Source organism: Dermacentor silvarum, chromosome 4 (assembly GCF_013339745.2).
Source record: "Dermacentor silvarum isolate Dsil-2018 chromosome 4, BIME_Dsil_1.4, whole genome shotgun sequence".
Classification (NCBI taxonomy): Eukaryota; Metazoa; Arthropoda; class Arachnida; order Ixodida; family Ixodidae; genus Dermacentor; species Dermacentor silvarum.
In genome coordinates this window covers 228,832,667-228,853,686 of record NC_051157.2, presented here as the reverse complement: position 1 = coordinate 228,853,686, position 21,020 = coordinate 228,832,667, and the positions used below count along the sequence as shown (strand labels likewise).

The following is a 21,020-nucleotide window of genomic DNA, read 5'->3' as shown; positions in this document are numbered from 1 at the left end:
TGTTTGCCTTCGCGGGAGAAATGTCCTCCTCACACGCCGATTACCTTTTCCACAAGTCTGGAAGGGAAGGGCACACGCTACGAGAGCTGAGGGAGAACCAGGAGAGGGCAGCTTCTCCATGTCTTCGCCGGCTCTCGACACATGTGTGAACGCGAGGAAATGGGTGCGTGTGCTACCCACAGGCTGAATGCTAACAAGGTGGTCCATTGTAGACACAGCTTCCCTGAAACTACATTGAAGGGGGTCCAGCATTTTGTTGCTTTCCAGAACACAGATCAAGCACCGTTTTGCCATTACTTCAAATGGTTTGCACAGACAGCTTGTCAAAGCTATTGACTGGCCTGTAACTACTGGCTGATGATAAGTTCTTGCCTTGTTTAATACTGTTCTTTCAAGAGGATAGAATATAGCCAGGTAAAATCAAGGGGAAATTGAAGGCATGCCTGGGAGATTTGCATGCGCTGTGACGCACAAGGGCCGGGGCAAGCGAGCCCAAGACACACGATGAGGAGCCACGGTTCTCGGAGGCCAAGCGCGGGATCAAGAGTAGTTGACGGAGCGGAAGAGAGGTGGCGCGAGTGCGGGGAAGAGAGCGGTGGGAGTGAGTGACTGTGTGCGCAGCAGAGACGAAAAGGAGGGAAACGTGAGTAGTGTGGTGCGTTTGGTTGGTGTGGATAATAAAGGATAAGTTCGGGACGAATGTGTGGCGTGTCGTCGATCGTGACAGCGCAAATTGCTTGTATACTATTGACATATAGGTCCACACCACATGAAGTCCCTGGATGTTGCCCAACTGAGCTACTATTTGGGCGAAGGCTGAAGACTGCAATAGATCTTCTGCATCCTGATTTGCGATCAACAGTTCTACAGAAGCAGTTGAAGCACAAAATTGGGTGCGACCAGAAAGCGACGCCTCGAATCTGCAGTCAACCTGGCAAGCAGGTGTACGCCAGGAACCTCCGTCCAGGTCCTATGTGGGTAACCGCAGTGGTTGCACGGCAGCATAATTCTGCAGTACACCAGCAACTTGAAGACGGTCGTCAGTGGAGCCGTCATCTAGATCATGTCCGACCTGTAGGCTAAGGGATCCGGTCAGCTGGTAGCAACATAGGTCCCCACACAGAGTCGAACTCTGAATTTGACCCCGAATCAACTCTTACGCTAAACGATGGTCCTCAACAGGAAGCACATGCTGCGAGCACTCGCGATGAATCGCAGCCACAACAAGCCCAGAGCTTGCAAGGCCCCCCAACCACCAACATCGACGAAGAACTTTCAGGGTGCTGTGACGCCTCACCGTAGTCCCCGAACAGACAGGTCAGCGTTGCTCTCCGTAAAAGTGGAACAAGATGAAAAAAAAAAAACACCTCATGTTAACTTTGTTTTTTTTGCCGAGTTAACTGTGCCTTACGTTTTTCTATTCCTGTTTTCTTTTTCTACTTTTCTTTTTTTTCCTTTTCTTATTTATGAGGGAAGGATGATGTGATAAGTTATGACATCATTGTATGCGCAGTGGCACAACTATCACCACTGTTCTTGATAATAAATTGGCACACATGACGCAAGTTGGTCAGTGCAGTTTGCGCCCCCTACTACAATGTACGTGTGTTTTCTGACCCGTCTATGTGCCTTGAGTCGGGCTGTCACAGCATTATGTGGCCAAAAGTTTCAAGAAGTTTTTAATAAAACAGATCGATAATGTGCCACTACAATGTATTTCTTCTCGTCCGCCGGCACCTTTGTGACTAGGGCGAGGTGTTTCTTTCTACTCCTTTCTTTTTGCTAATTCCCTTTATCCTCCTTTGGGAGCCTGTGAGGTAACTTAACTGAAAAAGTGTCTCATGTACATTCCTGATCGAAGCAAAGAAAAAAAACGCTTAACCTTGCACTCAGTCACGCAACGCTTGAAACAGCGAAGCTGGGCAATCGTAGCCCAGCATTTTCCGGAAGTGCGCACATTCTTTTCATCTTATTACTCATGATGATGATAATTTCTCTTCGCGCGTCTCAGACTTATGGCCGTCACTGCACGTTGCATAGCCCAGCTTGCAACAACGACACCATTTCCAAGAGACCTGCTCCGTGATCTCGCTCTCATAGCGCGCAAAACCTCTTCACCTAGCAAGGCACGAGCGTACGAACGCACCAGCTGTGCACGAAGACGACGTCGCTCGAACGCAATAATATGGTTTGCATAAATGCATACTCTGCAAGCGTGGCTGTATAGCCTAGTGGTTACGACGCTCACCTTGGGACCGGGGGTACGCAGGTTCGAATCCCGCCTCGGCAAGAAAGTATATTTTATTTTCTTTCTTGGTAGGTTCTTGTTATGCACGACAAATTACGGCTGGCTTAAACAGCTTCACTATTAAAAATTGATGGCACAACCGGACTATGATCACATATAGAACAATGATTGATATCAAACTAGTGAGCAAGAAACTAACGTATCACTACAGCTCAGACCTCTTGTAACCGCCTATAGTGCAGGACCGGATATAATGCGGTCTCTAACATTTATCTGCTTCCCATGTATATACGCACAAAACAATCGGCTACATGCGCTCCGGACAGAGGTGTTTGCCGGCGAGCGCCGTGACACCTCTCGCAGCAGAAGCACAACTATGGATGGGATGGGGAAGACAACAGCTTTGAAACCGGTCGGGGCACAGGATTAATTCCATAAAAGAATTAATCCTTTTGGAACACGAGAGCCTAAGCTTACGGTTTCCGTTCCATGTCGTGGCCCTTGCTTAGTTGCCAGTCCTCAAATCACGAGCACCTGCGTTTTCAGTGCTCGTAGGTTGACATTTCTAATGGCATTGCCGGACGTTTGAGTTATTCTTCTGCCTGTCCGTACAGAGGATCGGTTTTATGTTTAAGAGTATAATAATGTGTTTACGCTGTCTAAAGCTTAGCCTATACAAACTTTTTTTTGAACTTTGCTTTACCCATCTTGTGACGGCCTGTATTAACATTTATATTGTTTACTCCTGTCGAAACACTTACTCTGTGTCCCCCCTTACCCTATGCCCTTAAATGGGCCTGTAAGGTATTTTAAATAAATAAATAAAGATGTTCTCGTCGGCAATTTTAAGGCGCAAAAGCTGTTTAATAAATTGACATTAACATAAAATACGTGTCTTCTCTAAATCCTCACTCGATTCCCCCCGCCGATGCTTCCTAGGCTTCTTCGCCTCTCTGCTCTCGCGCTAGAGGCCAGGGCAGGCTCCTGTTACTTCAGCTTCCGGTGAAGATATGCGCCTGGGAGGTGCTATTCACATGGAGCGGCGGTGTCTGGCTAAACATTCACTCCGATATGCAACTCGAGCCGAGTTAATTCCGTACGTATTTTTCAATTACGTTTGGATAGCGTGATGCATATCACAGACTTGCGATAGCGCTGAAATGCATAACAATAATGCGCCAAAAATCTATCATGAAGCAGCCCTATCGCAAAAATCCCAGTTTGGATTTTTGCGATAGGGCTGGAAAATGCCCCTAAATCTTAGTTTGCCATTTTGCTTTCTTCAAAATGTGGCCACATTAGCAGTGATCCAGCGAAATGCATGGACATTTCAGTGGCATGAATATAATGGGCACACTTCATCATTACCTCTGCGCATTAGCTCCAGAAGTGGCGATTGAGTAAGCGAAGATTGAGGGCTCACTAGAGCATCAAAGCAGTGCCACAAAAGAGCGAGCTACTCAAATACCGAGCCAAGTCGTGCTTGCAGACTCTATTAAATTACTATATCAAAGCATAACTTCATATACAGCCTGGCGACATCAAAAAAAAAAAAAAACTTTTTGTCTGTTTCCATTGCTTCCAATGTCGCTACTCCAGCACACACTGGGGGGATATGCTCTGCATCAGGCTAGGGCTGAAGGCAAGCTGCGGATCTATCCACACACAGTCGTTCGGTCGTACTCCCCCGTAGGGTCTGGGCGAATAAGGCAAGCAGCGGTATCAACTCAACAATATTTATTGCTGCGGGCAATAAGACACACTTGCAGAGAGAAGTCCACTGTGTATTAAGTAATTGTTCTGATTCCATGGCGCGTGTTGACGTAGCGGCCACTCTTCGGACAGATGACAGACGGCGACAACACTATAAAAACTTCAGATTTAGTGTATGTCAACCGTCGCAAAAACGCGGTGCTGCCACAATGATGCAACGCCGGCGGGACAGACAGCGAAAAAGAGAGTGAGAGAAGAGAACGCAGAATTCTGGACGTACAAGGTTGCTTGGCTATAAGAGCGAAACAGAAACTTGTAACAGAAACTGCAATCGCGCCGGTTCAAAACACAGGGTTACGCACAGTAATAAATAGGCTTGCCTCGTTGCGTGTGATAGTCAGGCAAACGAGGTCACTCAGGGGTTGCAGCAAGTAAAATCCTTTCCGGCAGGTTCAAGGTCGGGGCGCCAGACACAGAGGGTCTCCCCTGGTGGCGCTTTTTTATGCCCTTTCACCTTTTGCGCGGAGAGGGAGTAAAATGTCCTCCTCGTCTGTCGGATGCCATTCCTTTCCCCGCAAGCTGGGAGGGAAGGGCACGCGCGTCGCAAGAGGCGACAGGGAACCGGGAGAGGGCACAGTGCCGCTCTTGCGCGTCTACGCAGTCTTCCAACGCATCCACAACGTGCGAACACGACGACATGAGTACGCGGGAGAAGATGGTTGTGTGTGCTCCCCACAACACACACACAAAAAAAAGACCTGTTCTTTCCCACCAAGAATGTGTCCAGGTCCAGTGGCATACAAGATTTGTTGTCCGTGAAAGCAAATATTTTTTTGACTTGAAGTAACAAAGCGAAATTCGTGCCATTTCTGTTGCGCTAAGAAAGAGCATGCATGCAGTTTCTATGCTAGCACAACGCTGGCAGACCTCCGTGCCAGTGTTGACTCAGCTTTGTTCGAGGCAATGATAGTTCTTGCTTCGACGCACTGCTTGGGCAGTGTCAGGAGCCTATAATGCACTTGCCGCAGACAAGCGAGCCCGCTTCTCAGTAAGGCTTAGAGGAGACGTGGAACAAGGCAGCGGGTGCGTGAGGGTTGCCTGGGTGATGGAGAAGCCTTTTGATCCGGCCACTTGTCAGCGGCATGCAGTCCATGCCGAACGTGTGCACCTTGTCGCTCTTTGGCTCTTAAGTTTATGTGAGGACAGTAAATGCAGTCGCCAACCGACACGATCAGGGTTGCAAGGATATATGCATTATCGGGCAGACCCAAAAAACAAATCTCAACGGTAAAATCAATTTGTGTTTACAACTCCAACACCACGACAAAATCAGCCAAGGCATCAAGTGTGTTTTGCGTTTGCCCGTCACATTGCACGTCGTAGCGAAGTGCAGATATTGCACGTGTGACACTGAAACTCCGCGAAGGTGTCAGTTTAAACTGTGTTCCGCAAATTCATCAGTTTGAAACGTCCACACATGTGCTTTCACCGTTCCTGCCAGTATGCGCAAGTACAAGCTTTTGCTATACTTTGCTATATTTATACTTTGGCTTTTTTAAGTAGAATGGGTCTGTTATTGCTTTCTTTTTTCTTTTTGCTAAAATCCTCGCCTTCTAGGTTTGAGTGCATGGACTCCCTCGTCTAGCATTCCTTAGAATAAAAATTGTGGTCGCAGTCGGCGCTCATCCGGTGTGGTGTGCTTATTTTAGTCATGTTGTTCCGGCTTATAGTAACGACACTCACCTGTGTGGCGATAACCCGGTGCGGGTGCAGGGGCCGGTCCTCTGAATCCACCAGGCCTTCCTCGAGGCGCAGCATGTTGTACAGTGTTTCCCCAACCACCTGGGAAAATAACCAACCATCATTGAGGGTGTGCCCAGCAGTCAAACTACAGTAAACGTGAGCACAGTAATACTTCCCAGTGATCCCAAGTGAGTATTGAACTGTTTGAGGGTTTTTGCCATACACGTATGGCCGATCCGTCCCGCACAGTTTTTGACGTACACATTTGTAGCACCAATATTATGTTTAATATTTCGTGCGTATTCAACACAAATGGTTGTGGAGAGGTGCTGCCATCTTTATGGAAATGCCCAAACTCATTTGAAATTGTGTTTTTGCTTAGCGGAGTGCACAACTCGACTTACAGTAAAACCTCGCTAATGCGGATTTCACGGGACTGAAAAAATTTCCGAATTAACCGAATGTCGAATTATCGAGGATATCTAGAAAACAATAAGCAAATGCTTACTATGTCAAACGCCTTTATTTAGTGAATGAATGAGCAAATCCTGTTGCTATTTTGCACAAAAGCAGAGTGGAAGGTGGAATTCTCGTCATCTCATTGGCTCTCGCAGCGGCAATCGAGGCCTTGCGACTTCCTTCGCAGCACAGCCGCGGCACGCACCTTCATTTGCGACATGCTTTGCACTACCGCGCGCACATCCCGATGATGTTTTTGCCACTGAGCTGATGGCCAACAGATAGTCCATCTATCGCGATGTAGCCAGTGCTCTTCATCCTCGACAGCTTTGCACCGAGTCAAAACGAAACAACTGTTTGCCGCAACCACTGCGGAGAAAACCGCGGCCGCTATTGACGCATATATGAACAGCGACTTTGCAGTGCTGAAGGCACGCGGCCGATGCACGCACCAAGTCGGAACGAAACTACCATTCACAGCAACAAGTGCAGATGAAACCACGCTCTCTATCCATGCAATCATGGATGGCGACTACGCAGTTATTTAGGCACGCGGCCAACGTGCATACAGAGTGAAAACGAAACTACTATTTGCCGCAATCGTTGCGGAAGAAGCTGCAGCCGCTATCGGCACGTTCATGGATGGCGACTACACAATTATGAAAGCCCATGGCCAATGTGGTGTTATGCGCGGCGGTAAACACAAGAACAAAGGCTTTAAAGGCACAAATAGGCACGAAGCGTTCCAATGTTACTGTCATTCACATACGATTTCCGCTGATGACTATAGGCTGTTTCACATGGCGCGATTGGCACGAAAAGAAAATGGCTGTGGCTTAACTCGGTTATGCCTGGGTGTGCGTAGCAAGAGGTACGGTTAATGTTATTGTTTAGCTTGGTTCGCTGTACGGTTACATCGGTTACCACTATCGCCTTGTCCTCTCCTAACAAGCAGGATAACTGTTTCAGCATTTCGTCGGTGTCGACCGGCACGTTCACCACGGGTCCCTTGATGCAAAACTGTCCGTTTCTCCAGTTCATGAGGCATCGGAATGCGTGGCGAAATCAAACGTTCCGCCACGTCGTTCAACACCGGTAAACCTGATGGCATCGGCGGGTAACGATACCCGTTACTCACGCTGTAAACCGGAATCTTCTGCTTCTCTCAGGTACGGCTAAACCAAGTGTTTCACACATTGCGCTACTCACCGGACTCAAATCTCACATATGTCAGTCTTTCACAAACGTCACATGCAAATCCAAAGGGATTGTCTGTAAAGTCCATTAGGAACATGCGCGTCGCACTTGAACTTTCGGCCAGCCAAATCACATGGTCCGTCACACGGTGAGCCGTCACGTCCCCCAACTGCGTTGTATCGGCAACTAGGTGCGGCGCTCTCCGAGCTGCATCACTCTGCCGTCTCTGTTCGATACACCAAGCATGTTCTTTTTCTGTCCCCGCAGTTCGTTGCCTTCTCCTGGTTTCATTCCGTCGTTGATCCGCGACCCTGACACGAGATGCCGAACTAGACGACGACGAACCATCCTCATCTGAATGCACTCGCCTGGCCACTTCATACATACAATGCGTCTCGAGGCGTGCGGCTCGTTCTTCCTCCGGCTCCTCGGCTCGTTGCCTCCTCTTGGATTCATTCCGACGACGAAGCCTATCTTCTTTCAGTCTCTCGGACTCACTTTCCATATCTGCCGATGAATACCACTGAGCCGCCCCTTCTATGCATACTGGGGTGGTCCGATAAGTACTTAGCCTCAAGGCGAGAGCGCGACGCTATCGCATGAGACATATACTGACGTTGAGTACGCTCTCTTAGAGGGACACATGCAAAGGTCCAGTCGAATCGGGCTTGCGGTTTTGTTTTTGGCTGCTTGAGGAAGAGGAAGCAGGTGATTTTTCGTGTGTCCGTTAAAAAAATTGAAAAAGAGCAATATCGGTCGCTGATTCGATGCTTTTTTTTGGAAGGGAAATCGCGCAGCGAAATCAAAGAGCGACTGGATGCTGTCTATGGTGAGTCTTCGCCTTCGATGGCAACCGTCAAAAATTGGTTCAACGAGTTTAAACGTGGTCGCACGTCGGTTTTTGATGAGCCTCGCCCAGGGGCCCCGCAAACAGCTACCACGGCCGATAGCGTGGCAAAAATCCACGACCTCGTATTGGCAGACCGCCGACTGAAGGTGCACGAGATAGCTGAGACAGTAGGCACCTCAAAAGACCGCGCGTGTCATATCCTGCATGCAATTTTGGGCATGAGAAAGCTGTCGGCGCGATGGGTGCCGCGTTTGCTCACTCGGGACAACAAGCGCGTCCGTGAGACCACTTCAGAGCAGTGTTTGAAGCTGTTTAAGCGTAATCCGAAGGAGTTCCTGCGTCGTTTTGTGACCTAAACTTTTTAGACTTCGCCAAAGCGTTTGATAAAGTCTCGCATCCTAAACTCTTGTTAAAAATAAATGAAATATTTAGAAATCCAAACATTACTAAGTGGTTTAGATACTACCTCCACTCTCGTGAGCAGTATGTCGAAATAAATAAATTAAATCCACGTCCAAAGCAGTTTTGTCTGGAGTACCTCAAGGCAGTGTTTTGGGGCCTCTTTTATTTCTTATCTTTATTAATGATTTGCCTACTGATATAACCGTCCCGCTAAGATTGTTTGCAGACGACTGCGTAATATATAAAAGGATTGAATCTTTAAATGACCAGTTAAACGTCAACACCAATTTAAATAAAATTTGACAATGGTGTAATGAATGGCAAATGTCACTAAACCCAGTAAAATCAGTTTGTATGACTATAACACGGAAAAAGACGCCCCTGATGTATAAATACAGTATCGGTCCCCATGAACTAATAAGAGTAACAGAATATAATTATTTAGGATTAATATTTACTTCAGACTTGAGGTGGAACATATACATCAATGAAGTTTGTAGAAGGGCAAATAAAGTTCTTTTGGGGCCTCAGGCGAAGATTGTATAGCGCAACTCCTGAAGTGAAAAGCCTGGCGTATAAGATATTAATATGGCCAATCATTGAATATGCTAGGATAGTATGGGACCCCCACACTGCTACTAACCGTCATAAATTGGGCAGAGTTCAACGACTAGCTTCTAGAATTATATTTAATAAATATCAGCGCATGCACTCTCCTACTGAACTATGCAGTCGTGCAAACCTTTCCGCGTTAGAATTAAGGACGAAGTTTGACCGATTAAAATTTTTGTTTTTAATTATTCATAACCAGGTTAAAATAAATTTATCTGAATACTGCATAATTTTACCGGATCAACGCTTTAGACACAGGCACAGCTTATACATACTCCGGACAACAAGCGCGTCTGGACGACTGCATACTATACCAAGATATTCGCAGTCTGAGTGATCATGAATCTTTAAACACAGCATTAGCCACACTGAACACATGGTGCATAAATTGGCAAATGACAAATAATTAGAAAAAAGCAGTCGCAATGAGAGTGACGCGAAAAAAACAACCGTTTCTGTTTACTTACCACATTGATGGTCATGCTCTATCGGAGGTCTCTGCACATAAATACAGTAAAAGCTCGATGATACGATCACGGCTAATACGAATTTCCGGATGATACGAATTTTTCTGTGGTCCCGGCCGAGCCCAATACTTTGCAAGTGCTAGAGAACGGTTGTTACGAATCGATTTCCGGCCTGCGTCGGTTGATACGAATAAAAACGCCGCCCCCACCGACGGCCGCGAAAGAGAACAGCGCGCAGTCACGCGCTTTCTCCCGTTCTCTTTTGGTGCGGAGGCGCGCACGCGGCGCCGGACAGCGCGGACTCCGCGACTGGGCGCGAAGAGTTTGAAGCGGTGGCGCTTTTGTACTTTTCCTCCTTTTCGGCGGCCGCCCATCGGACGGAGTGGCTGCTGTGCTTCGGGCCGCGTTCTTTGTGTTTGCGCCATTTTACCTAGTCGCAGCGAGCTATGTCTACCGAGATAGGATTGTCTACCGAGATAGAAGGACATTTGAGACTTTTTCTTCAAGAAATAAATGCTTTTTACGTACATATGCCTGAGTGAGTTCACCTCTGACTCTTTAATTTAGCTACAGTCGAATCTCGTTATTTCGAACATACCGCGCACTGACAATGCTCTTAGCAGCGCGCCAAATCACGCGGCGGTGCCTCCGACCGGCATTGCTCCGACACCGCCGTAGAGCAAAAGCTCAGGAGAGACCCCTCAATGCCGCGCGCGAAGGAACGGGAAAAAAAAGAAGAACCCGCGGCGGAAATTTCACCCTCTCTCAAATTGCAAGGTCGCCGTTTCTGCATCGTGCCGGAACAAGCGTGTACGTGCCGACTAGTGTGTTCTAGACAACCGTATTCTAGCACACACTAGTGCCGACGTCTCAGCCATGCGGATAAAATGGCAGTGAACCCTTCTCCTCTATGCTTCCTCTATTTTCTAGTCGCATGTTGACCTTGCACGCTGCGGCAGCAGCGCAGAGGGAAGCAGCGGCGGAGGCGCAGTCGGGCCAACGAAACTGCCCACGCCCACACACGCTCGCTTCCCGATAACGGCAGAAAACGAAACTTCAGGGAGCGGCTAAAATAAGCTGGCGCCAGCACGGCGGCAGGCGCGCACGGAGATGTGCGCACGGAGTCGAAGGTGAGAAAGCTACGAGGGAGTTGAGAGGGAGGGAGGGAGGGCGAGGGGATCCACAGAAGCGGCGGAGTTGACGCGGCCAAATCAGCTTCCCTGCCGCCCTCCTCCCTCACCTTCGACGGTCTCCGCGCGCACCCGTGTGCCGGCGCTGCCCGCTCCCTGAAGCTTCGTTTTCTGCCGTTATCGGGAAGCGACCGTTAGCCGGCCTGGGCAGTTTTGTGGCCCGCGCTTGCTATGCGCTTGCTCGCTGCGATATTTCACGACTCGCACCGTTCGTGCATTGTGCTATGGTGCACGAATACTTCAAAAATATGTCCTTTTAATTCGAACAAATTTTCGGGCCCCTTCGAGTTCAAATTATCGAGATTTTACTGTAGTTTTAATTGTTTCGATGATACGAATTTCGGCTAATACGATTTTTCGTGACCCCGTGAGATTCGTATCATCGAGCTTTCACTGTACTTGGGAATAATACTCACATCTGACCTAAAATGGAATGACCATGTCGAGTACATCGAAAAAAGGGCCATGAAAAAGCTTGGTTATCTAAGGAGGAGGCTTGTAAATGCCACGCCGGACATAAAACTTGTAGCATACAAGACATTTATTAGACCATCGTTAGAATACGCAGCAGTAGTATGGGATCCCTTTACTGCGTTCAACATAAAAAAACTAGAAAGGGTTCAAAGAAAATCTATTTGATATGTATTTAATAGTTATAGCTGGCAGACGTCACCCTCACTCCTCTTGCAAAAGGCGGAAATTGAACAACTACAAAGAAGAAGAAATACGGAAAGGTTGAAATTCTTTTATTTGGTTTTTCATGGAAAGATTGGACTTGACAAGATATTATATATAAAACCTGCATCTGAAAGTGCAGTGCGCTTTTGTCACTCTAAGAAAGTCATAGATTTTATAAATCGCACTGATACGTTCAAAAATTCTTTTTTTCCAAGAACAACCCGTGAATAGAATTGTTTACCAGCTGATGTTTTAGGATGTGAAACAGTTGATTTATTTATAAATGCACTGAGGAACCGATCCTGATTTTTTGTTCCGGTAGTAAAAATTGTATAATGATGCATTTCATTGTAGAAAATGCAAGGTTTTTCTCTGTGTGCAGTTGCTTTTCAATTTTTTTTTTCTTCGCTATGTCTTTGTGATGTTTTATGTTGCAACTTTTTGTCATCAAAAATTATGTATGCCCACTCCTGCTTAAGGCCTGGTACCCAGGCTAGCAATATGAAATAAATAAAATAAAAATACAGCCACCAGTTACACGAAATGATACATTCAAGTATAGCTTTTTTCCCAAGGTGATTAAGGAATGGAATGAATTACCAAATTCAGTAGTCGCATCTTCCTCCGTCAGTGATTTTACTGCTGATTTAGAGAATGTCATCTTCTCTGGTATGAATGCGTCTTAGTATGTATTTTTGTTTCTGGTGCGCATAAAACAATGTATTTTGTCTTTGTATACTGCATGTCACTTTTTTATAGATATTGCCATTATACTGCCTTGTAATTTTTGTTTCTTGCTCGAGATGTAGCAGAATATTGTATCTTTTCCTCTATTTTTTTCCACTCTTGTAAAGGGTTGACAGTATAAATAAACAACAAACAACAACAACACACCAGAGACCAAAGAACAGTCGAAACAGTGGACTGCACCCGGAGAACCTGCTCCGAAGAAGGTGAAGACTGTCGCATCGGCCGGAAAGGTGATGGCCACCATTTTCTGGGATTCTCAAGGTGTGATCTTCGTCGACTACCTTGAGAAGGGCAAAACGGTGACAGGACACTACTACGCCGAATTACTGGGCCGATTCGACACTGAATTGCGAAAAGAACGGCCACATTTGGTGAAGAAAAAGGTGCTCTTCCACCATGACAACGCGCCAGCTTACACCTGCGCCGTCCAAGTTGGTCGAACTGGGCTACGAAGTGGTGCACCATCCAGCGTATTCTCCAGATTTGTCCCCGAGTGATTTCTTGTTTCCCAACTTGAAAAAGTCACTCGCCGGACAAAAATTTGAGTCGAATGAAGAAGTTATCGCCGCCACAGAAGCCTACTTTGCAGCCCAGGAGAAAACATTTTTCTGACGGGATCAAGAAGTCGGAGGATCGCTGGGTCAAGTGTATAGAGTTGAAAGGGGACTATGTTGAGAAATAAATCGACACCATTCCAAAATTTTAGTTTTTCTTTTGAAGGCTAAGTACTTATCGGACTGCCCTCGTACGATGCAACGGCTCAGCTCGCGGTTTCAGCGGCTCCTCCTCTGACGTCATGCCAGATGGCGCGGCGAGCGCCACTGCCAGCTGCGGCAGTTGCTAGGCAACGGCTCAGCTCGCGGTGCAACCACCGACCACAGAGAAACGACGAGAATACGGCCATTGTAGCTCTCGCTACAAAAGTCATTCTGCTGCGACGTCGCAGAGCGATTTTCGCTCACAGCTTTCACATGCGTCTGCGACAGCGCAATTTCCGTCGCAGCGACGCCGACGGTTGCCCCTTGCTCACGAAGCATCCATCCCTGCATCACTAAATAAAAACATGGAAACTAATCAAATAACACAATTTTCTTACTTTTTGAAAATAGAACAAGCACACCATTTTTAAACGTTTAAGAGCATTGAGACTTTACGATCGCTTAGTGTGCAGCCGCAGCGAGTGCACAACACCGCATTGTATGAGCGTGGGGCTAGTGCGGCGTCGGTTGGGTGGTTTCGTTTAGTACATTCTAGTTTCTTTCTTTGTTGTGGTAATATATCGAAGCCACAACTCTTCTCCTGGAGGAGTATTTGCTTTGGCAGAAGAAGCTACGACTGAGTGTGCAAGCACATGGCACAATTTGTAGCGATGAAGACGACGGTGAATGGGTACGTGCCACATGTTGAAGGCGGCTCACGACCTGCATAGCGTGCAGCGCCTCCTGTTCAAGAAGCTACTGAGCCACAAGTGGGTACGCCCTGTTTTAAAACATAATTGAAGCTAGCGCACGACATTGCTCCGCTGAGCTTCCAACACGCGGTAAAACAAGAAAGCGCCTGCTCTTACGTCACGTTGCTCTGCCCACATCGCACTGATCGCTGTGACTCAGCGGCGGAGCGACCAGCATGTTGGAATCCCGTCGCAGAGAGCCCGCGACTTCGCGGCGGTAGCTAAGCGACGGAATTCGCTGTGTCGCTAAGTGAAAATTGCGCCATGTGGAACAGCCTTATGGCGACGCGGACTTAGACACTTCGTCTTCGTTTTGGTTGGGCGCTAGCACCATTGTAGCTCTTTTGCGACGCACATTTGTGGCGCTCCTTGCTCACCGAGCTCCGAAAGTTGTCCAAATTAACCGATGTGCGGCCAAATACGTCCAAATTACCAAGAGTTTGATTGCATTGAATAATGCATACGCCGGCCAGGACCAGAGGACTAGTCTGAATTATCCTATTTTCCAAATTAATGCTAGTCGAATTAACAAGGTTTTACTGTATTTACCTTTGAGCACTACCTGCTCATGTGGCCACGCGCACGTTGTTTGCTGCGTGCGTGGAGGCTATAATTTCTTACGGTGGCCATTATCATGTTTCCAGTAGCTTAAATATATCCCCGCACAGCTGACGTTCAGAGATACTAATAAGCCTTCTTTTTTTTTTTTTTTTGCCTTCAGTTGCGTCTCACCTTTTGGATGCGCTTTGAGAATTCCCATACACTGGGGTGCGTGCAGTGGTGATTCCGGTATGGCAGCACACAGTGCATCCTCTCATGGTGACTGCTCAAGCATTCCTTTTTCAAACTTGTTTTTGACGTGTTCCTTCTTCTGATGAAAATATGTTTGGGACAACAAATTGATAAAATCAAGAGTTCGACGAAAACTTGTCTGGTCGCGATTGCTCAAAGTCAAGGGTAAAACGGACGCCAACCAAAAACAAAGAAAAACAAGACATTTCAGCTTCCATAAGGGGGCTTTGTTCACAATACAACAAATTGATAGTCATAAATTTTGCTAGAAATCTTTCCTGATCTCAGCATGTTTGTGTGCATACAGTAGAACCTAGTTGATAGGATCCTATTACATACGATATCCCAACGGTAATGTTCGCCATCAGGAACACAAAAACTAACCCAGTACAGTTAAGCTCATTATTTACCGGTTCATAAGTTCCTGGAAAACACAATCTTTCGACACCAACGCTCAATACAATGCCAAACTGCGGTATTATGATATGTTTTCCAGCCGCTTGTTCCCGTGTGAACAAGAAAAGGCCCGAGGCACGTGCTATCGGGAACAGTACCCACCTGCTGCAGCAGCTTCCCCACAATACTCGCCCGCCAATCTAACGTGAAAACGCCACCGCGCACTCTGTTTCCAATTCCCTCCCGGGTCGTCGCACACCGCATTCAGAGCGTTCGCCGCCAACCCTACTGCGATCTTCACCTATCTGTTTCACAGCCCTGCTGGAAGCACACTGCATGCATTTAATAGGCTATAACCCAAATGTGCATTAGTAACATCTTGATGAGGGCTAGTTGATTCATATTTAGAAGTGAGGTTGAACAGTGCAAATAAAACAAGGACACGAAGAAACAAATATTCCAGTTCAAATAGTACGGAGTTCCTGTGGCAATGCACCAGGATCACCAGTACTAATTTATTCACCAGGCTTGGGGAGGCTACAATTCCAGACTAAGTTAAGAGGACCCTGGAAAAAGGCCCAAAATACAGTTTTGAGCCAAAGCTCCCTGCTCCACAGCTCCTAACTGTGGGGAGAAGCATAGTAGACCGAGCTGAGGATCAGGGCCGTGAAAGAGTCGTCGGTGAAGCTGTGGACTACTTCCTAACGCACACACCATATGGACAATCAGGTACACTGCCCATACTCCCTACAGGTCCTAAGAATGAAAAAACCAAGCAAGCTCTTATGAAGAACTTGAAAGCTGTTTCTTTCAGACCGAAAAAGCAAAAGAAGGCCACCCTAAAGCTACTCAATGACTTCTACCACGACTCATTACAGCAGCTTTTTAACAAAGCTGATACAGAGTTTCTTGAAGTTTTTTTCTCTCGCAAAACCCACAAGCTTTTTTACCTCTTTAGGGTTATTGTCTCCAAGAAGATGTGGCAGTGCCGCATAGGAAAAGTTCTACGAATCCATCTGAAGAAGTTGCAGATAAAGGACCCTTTTCTTGTAAGAAGTGTGGGGATCGAGGTGCCTTCCCACGCCTCGTCCTACAGCTCGCACGAGGCGCTCAGCTCGATCTCCAGGAACCGCCGCCGTAACAGCAACATGGCGGACATGGCTAGCGCGCCGCAGCTACTTTCCCTCGCGAACCGTGCTTCTCCCCTCCCGGGATTGGACTTGCCCCGTGAGAACACGTCACTGGGACGCGCCCTGATTGGCCTCCCGAGTGGTGGCCCCCGAGCATCCTCTCCAGCCGAGCTCTCGTCCACTGAGCACCTCCTCACCGCGGCAGATGCTCACAGGGCCGCAACGAGGTGGTTACATGAGACCTTTGTTCTTGTGACTCCTCGTTCTCGCGCTTGGTGGACCGTTACCCAGTTAGCCCTAGTGCAGTCTTGCGGTGAGCCTTTGCCCGTAAGTGCCGTGACTGTCGCACTGTGTTGTACCTTGGGTGAATAAACCCGTGTTTGTTGGCGAACTGACTCCGGAGCCTTCTCTGCGCCGAGTCGGAGAGTCGACGAACCTTGCCGTAGCGCCTAGGTGCGTTACGGAGTGGAGGAGCGTCGTGCCCTTTCCTGACCGTCGCTCGTAGGGTAAGCCTTGTGCAAACCCATCTCCACATAACTGGCGCCCAACACGGTTTCTGCATGACATTAGAGCAGGCCCCTTCATGGCCCTCGTTCCTGCTTGAGCTCCTGGCTATGGACTTATGGTCCTTCGAAGCGAACAACACCGATAGCACGAGGTAGGTTCGCCTTCGCGACCCTCTGCTTTCGGCCACCGGGAGCGATCCCTTCCTTGGAGCGCCCTAGGTGATGTCAACCACTTGGATGTGTACGCTAGTCCTATATAGCCACGCCAGTTACGGGTTTTCTCAACTGCTTGAGACGTGCAGAGAGCAGGTGCCTGCTAGTCCCTCCGGCGTGCTGTCTCCGCTCGCTGTCTTTTGTCCTGAGCGCAGTTGTACCCAACGTGCCGCATAGGAGCCACCCTGCTTAGATGCCCGCACGAATACACTCGCCGGCCTCCCTTTGTCACGAGCGCCGCTCGCCGTGCCATGTGCCGCGTCAGAGCCACACCACCCTGCCGGTGCGTTTGCGGGCCTTGCCCTGCCCAGAGCACAGGCTGGTGTCGCACTGGAGCCATACTGCTTAGGTGCTGGCACAAACTTGCTCGCTGGCCTCTCTTTGTCCCGAGTGCAGTCTAGTGCCCAAGGTGCCGCATCGGAGCCACCCCGCTTAGATGCTGGCACGCATACGCTCGCTGGCCTACCTTTGTCCTGAGTTCGTTTCTCGGACGAATGCACCTTTGCCTGGGACAAAAAAAGGCCTGCGAGCTGGGCCGTATGCGTGAGCTCGCTCACTGGCCTTTTTTTGTCCCAGCGGAATTCGGCGTCCCATGCGCTGTAGCTGAGCTTCCCTGCCTCGCTGTTGGCACAAAACCGCCCGCTAGTCTCTCCTTGTCCCAAGTGCAGCTGGGAGGCAATGTCGAGCGCGAGACACCCCGCTCAGCCAACAATGTCGCCGCGTTTTCCGACAACTGCTTGCCTCATGCGCAGCTGAGCGACATTTTCGACGCGCGTGAGACAGCCCGCTTTGCCGTCGATCCGCGCGCCGGTTGTGTTAGGCATCATGCGTCTGTCGCAGCAGCAACCCAGCTCTTCTCTTTGCCGTTTACTGCCCCGTTGGGTCGGGCGCGCATTGAGTGGAGTTGGTTCTTCGTGCTCTCCAGAAGTTTGCTTTAGCGAAGGAGTACCGTTTGCCGTGGAGATGTACAATCCGGCCTGAGCGCTTGTGCGAGCCATCGGGCAGCATTGCGCGCTGGGCGGTGACATAGCAGCAGTACAACTTTGTTGTGCGCTACCGGAAAGGGAGTTCTAACGTGGTGGCGGACACCTTGTCGCACGCCCCCGTTTCGGCGTCTGATCCTTTGGTCCGCCGCTCCCGCGAGCATTCGTGCCAAGTAGAGACCGGAGCCTCAACCTCTAATGACTCGAAAGGCGCCAACATCACACACTCAGTAGAGACCGGAGCCTTTGTCTCCAATGGCTTGAACGGCACGAACCCCAACGGCGAAGCGATCCCCAGATTGCCAGGCCTGGGAGAGGATGTATACACACGGTGAACCCTATTACTCCCGCTGGTATCGTCTTCAGCAGGCAAGAGCTGCTAAAGGCTGAGCACAGCGATCCATTTTGTAAATAGAAATCGTTGACAGGCTCAAAGAGCCGAGCTCCCAAGAGGAGTGGGGCGGCAAAGCCGTCGGGCGCACCCGGACAGCTGGTATTGCTGTTGGCGCCGAGTGCGATGCAACTGGTATTGCTGCAGACACGTTGGATATGTATCTGCTTGACGCCGATAAAGTTCTCCTGCGCTATATCCCATCTGAGGAGGCTCCCCAGGAGTCTTTCATGGTAGTGATACCCCGCTGACTAAGGACAGCCACCTTGAGCTATTTCCACGACTTGCGGTTGGCCAGACATGCGAGTGGCCTTAAGACTTTCCAAAAGTTGTGCCGCCCAGCTTCCTGGCCAGGCATGAAGTGTGGCGCTCTTCACTACGCCTGCTCATGCCGCGTGTGCCAATGTGTGAAGCCTCGCGCAGGCAAACCCCCCAGGCTCATGCAGCCAATTGACAGCCAGCTACCCTGGCAAATCGCCTGCGGCATTATGGGACCCTTTCCCAGAAGCTGCCGAGGCTACGCCTTTCTCCTGGCTGTCACAGATCCCTTCACGAAATGGGTTTTTTCCCATTTTTCCTTTTTCCGCTTCGGAAGATAACGGCACGCGCAATCTGGGACAAGTTGACCGAGGTCTTTAACTGCTTCGGCTTTCCGGCAGAGCTGATAACGGCCAACGCGTCCTACTTCACGGTGCGGGGATGCGCGACTCACACGCGTCCCCTGACGTTGTTTTCCCCGCATGGATCTCGTCTCCTGTAACCCGGCTTCGCCACGTAGCTTTACGGCGGCGGAGTTGCAGCGTATTACGAGAGATGGCGCTAGTGTTGCGCTGCTGACGCCACCTGACGGTGGGGGGTTACGCGGGTGCAAAAGGGAGAAGGCTGTTCCTCTTCAGGTTGGGGTCGGTGAGCAATGCGGACTTTCCGCACGTGCACCGATCCACGCTTAGCGAGACCGTCTCTCGTGGCTAGGAGCAGGGCACCGGTATGGACGAACACGGATCGTTCGAACATGCCACCGTTTGCGTGACCGTACACGTGAACAACTAGGCGATGGTGTCATAGCATGGGGCGAACATATTCGCTCGCTATCCGGTCGCAGTGAGTTGGACTTCCTTGACTTGTCGCGGGCCCATGTGAACGTTCTATGCATAGTAATTCGGCTAGCGTGTATTAAGTGTATGAAAGGTGCAATAAATGCTCTTTTGAGTGTTTGCACTACTGTGTTGTCGTTCCTTTGTCTCAAGAGCACGTGTGAGACCCCACATCTGGCTGCCCAACGTGGACCTCTTGGGGCATCGGACGATAATTTTGACAGTTTTGCTTGGTGCGAGACAACCTTTGTTTCAACCGAAGCGTAGTCCTAACGTGGTTTTGATCGCTAGTGTCGGCGGCATGCTTTCTTGAGCGAGGCGACGGTTGCTGTAGCGTGCTTGAACTTTTCAACATGCTAAGCCTTTTCGTGTTTTGAAGTACACTCATCGGTACGAGAGCCACGTGGTCATTCTGGGAAAGCAAGGCCTAGCGCCCGCAGAGCATTGGCGAGTGAGTACGGAAGCCTCGTGGGTGGTCCGAATTTCTTATGTAAATAGCTTCTTCTATCTCTTTGACTTCGGAAGCCACGGCTCAGGGAGCCGGGTGGCCGCGGGCCACGGGTGCTGCTACGGGCTGTCTGGTATTGCGGCCTGGCACCGGGCTCTCTGACACCGTCTGGGTGCACTGAGCGGGGTAGGACTACCTCACAGAGCTAACGTCTCCTCGCGGCTGCCTGTTCTTGTGCCTATTTTGGGTGATGTCTTTTTTTTTTTTTTGATGCCGGTTGTTGTCAGGGTAGCGACGCATTAGGCCTAAGGCTTTACAAAGCCGCCTGTTGCACGTTGAAGGACACAAGCTGGTGAACCATGGTGTTGAGGTGTCGCACACTAAAGGATGGTGGTAGAAGTCATAGTCATGAGCATGACTCAGCAAAAATGTCAATGACTCAGCGAAAAAAGGTTAATACTCAAAAACCACTGAAATGGGTTCGGACGTCGGCAGTAAGTGAAGGAAACACTAAAGGATTGTGGTAGAAGTCATAGTCATGACCATGACTCAGCAAAAATGAGAATTACTCAGCGAAAAAAGATTAACACTCAAAAACCAATCGAATGGGATGTGGTACTAAGTGACGGAAAATGCTAAAGGTTGATGGTCGAAGTAATAGTCATGAGCATGACTAAGGCTTTCGCCTTAAGGTCTCTTAGGTGTCGCTAAAGGGACTCCTGAGGACTAGTGACATGCATGTCATGTAGGGCATAAAAGACCCACCTACGTCTTAGTGCTCTCATGGTCGTTTCGTTAACTTGGTCTTCGCATGACATTTATTCCCACCGGGCGGGGGATCTGCCGGCTTTTTTCCAAGAAAATGAAAGGTAAGCACGCTTTTTATGCACTTGTTATAGCAAATAGCCACTAAACTTATCGAACGACTCTAAGACAAACGCAAGGGTATTCCGTACGTGGTATATTTCTTTGTCGTGTGTAACTACATTGAAGTTATCTATCGACAGTAGCTCCTGAGAGGAGTGAGTGCTAGCTGACCTGCTGACGGAAATTGTGTTTCGTTATATCTCAGCGACTGCTGTTCGCTTTATGAAATAAAACACTGATAACTTATCTTTGAATGCTTGCTGCACGGACAAAAAGGGTTAAGTTATAGATTTCTTTTCTAAGATGTTTCTAACTGTGTGCCCTATTGCAAAACCCAGTATCCAGTGCCCAGTGTCATGCCTGATTGTGGGTCCAGTGTCGCGTGCTGAATGCTGGGACGCTGGCAAGGCATGGCATACTGGGAGGCACTGGACTCGTGTG

General features: G+C 48.9%; 1 protein-coding gene across 1 annotated transcript in view; it reads right to left on the bottom strand.

Annotated features, from left to right (window-relative positions):
* The window catches only part of LOC119449308 (spliceosome-associated protein CWC27 homolog), an 83,686-nt gene that overhangs the window by 36,198 nt on the left and 26,468 nt on the right, over nt 1–21,020 (bottom strand). Inside the window, exon 4 of the mRNA XM_037712479.2 lies at nt 5,705–5,803. Within this exon, the coding sequence (XP_037568407.2) occupies nt 5,705–5,803 (99 nt within the window). The remainder of the gene's footprint in view (nt 1–5,704; nt 5,804–21,020) is intronic.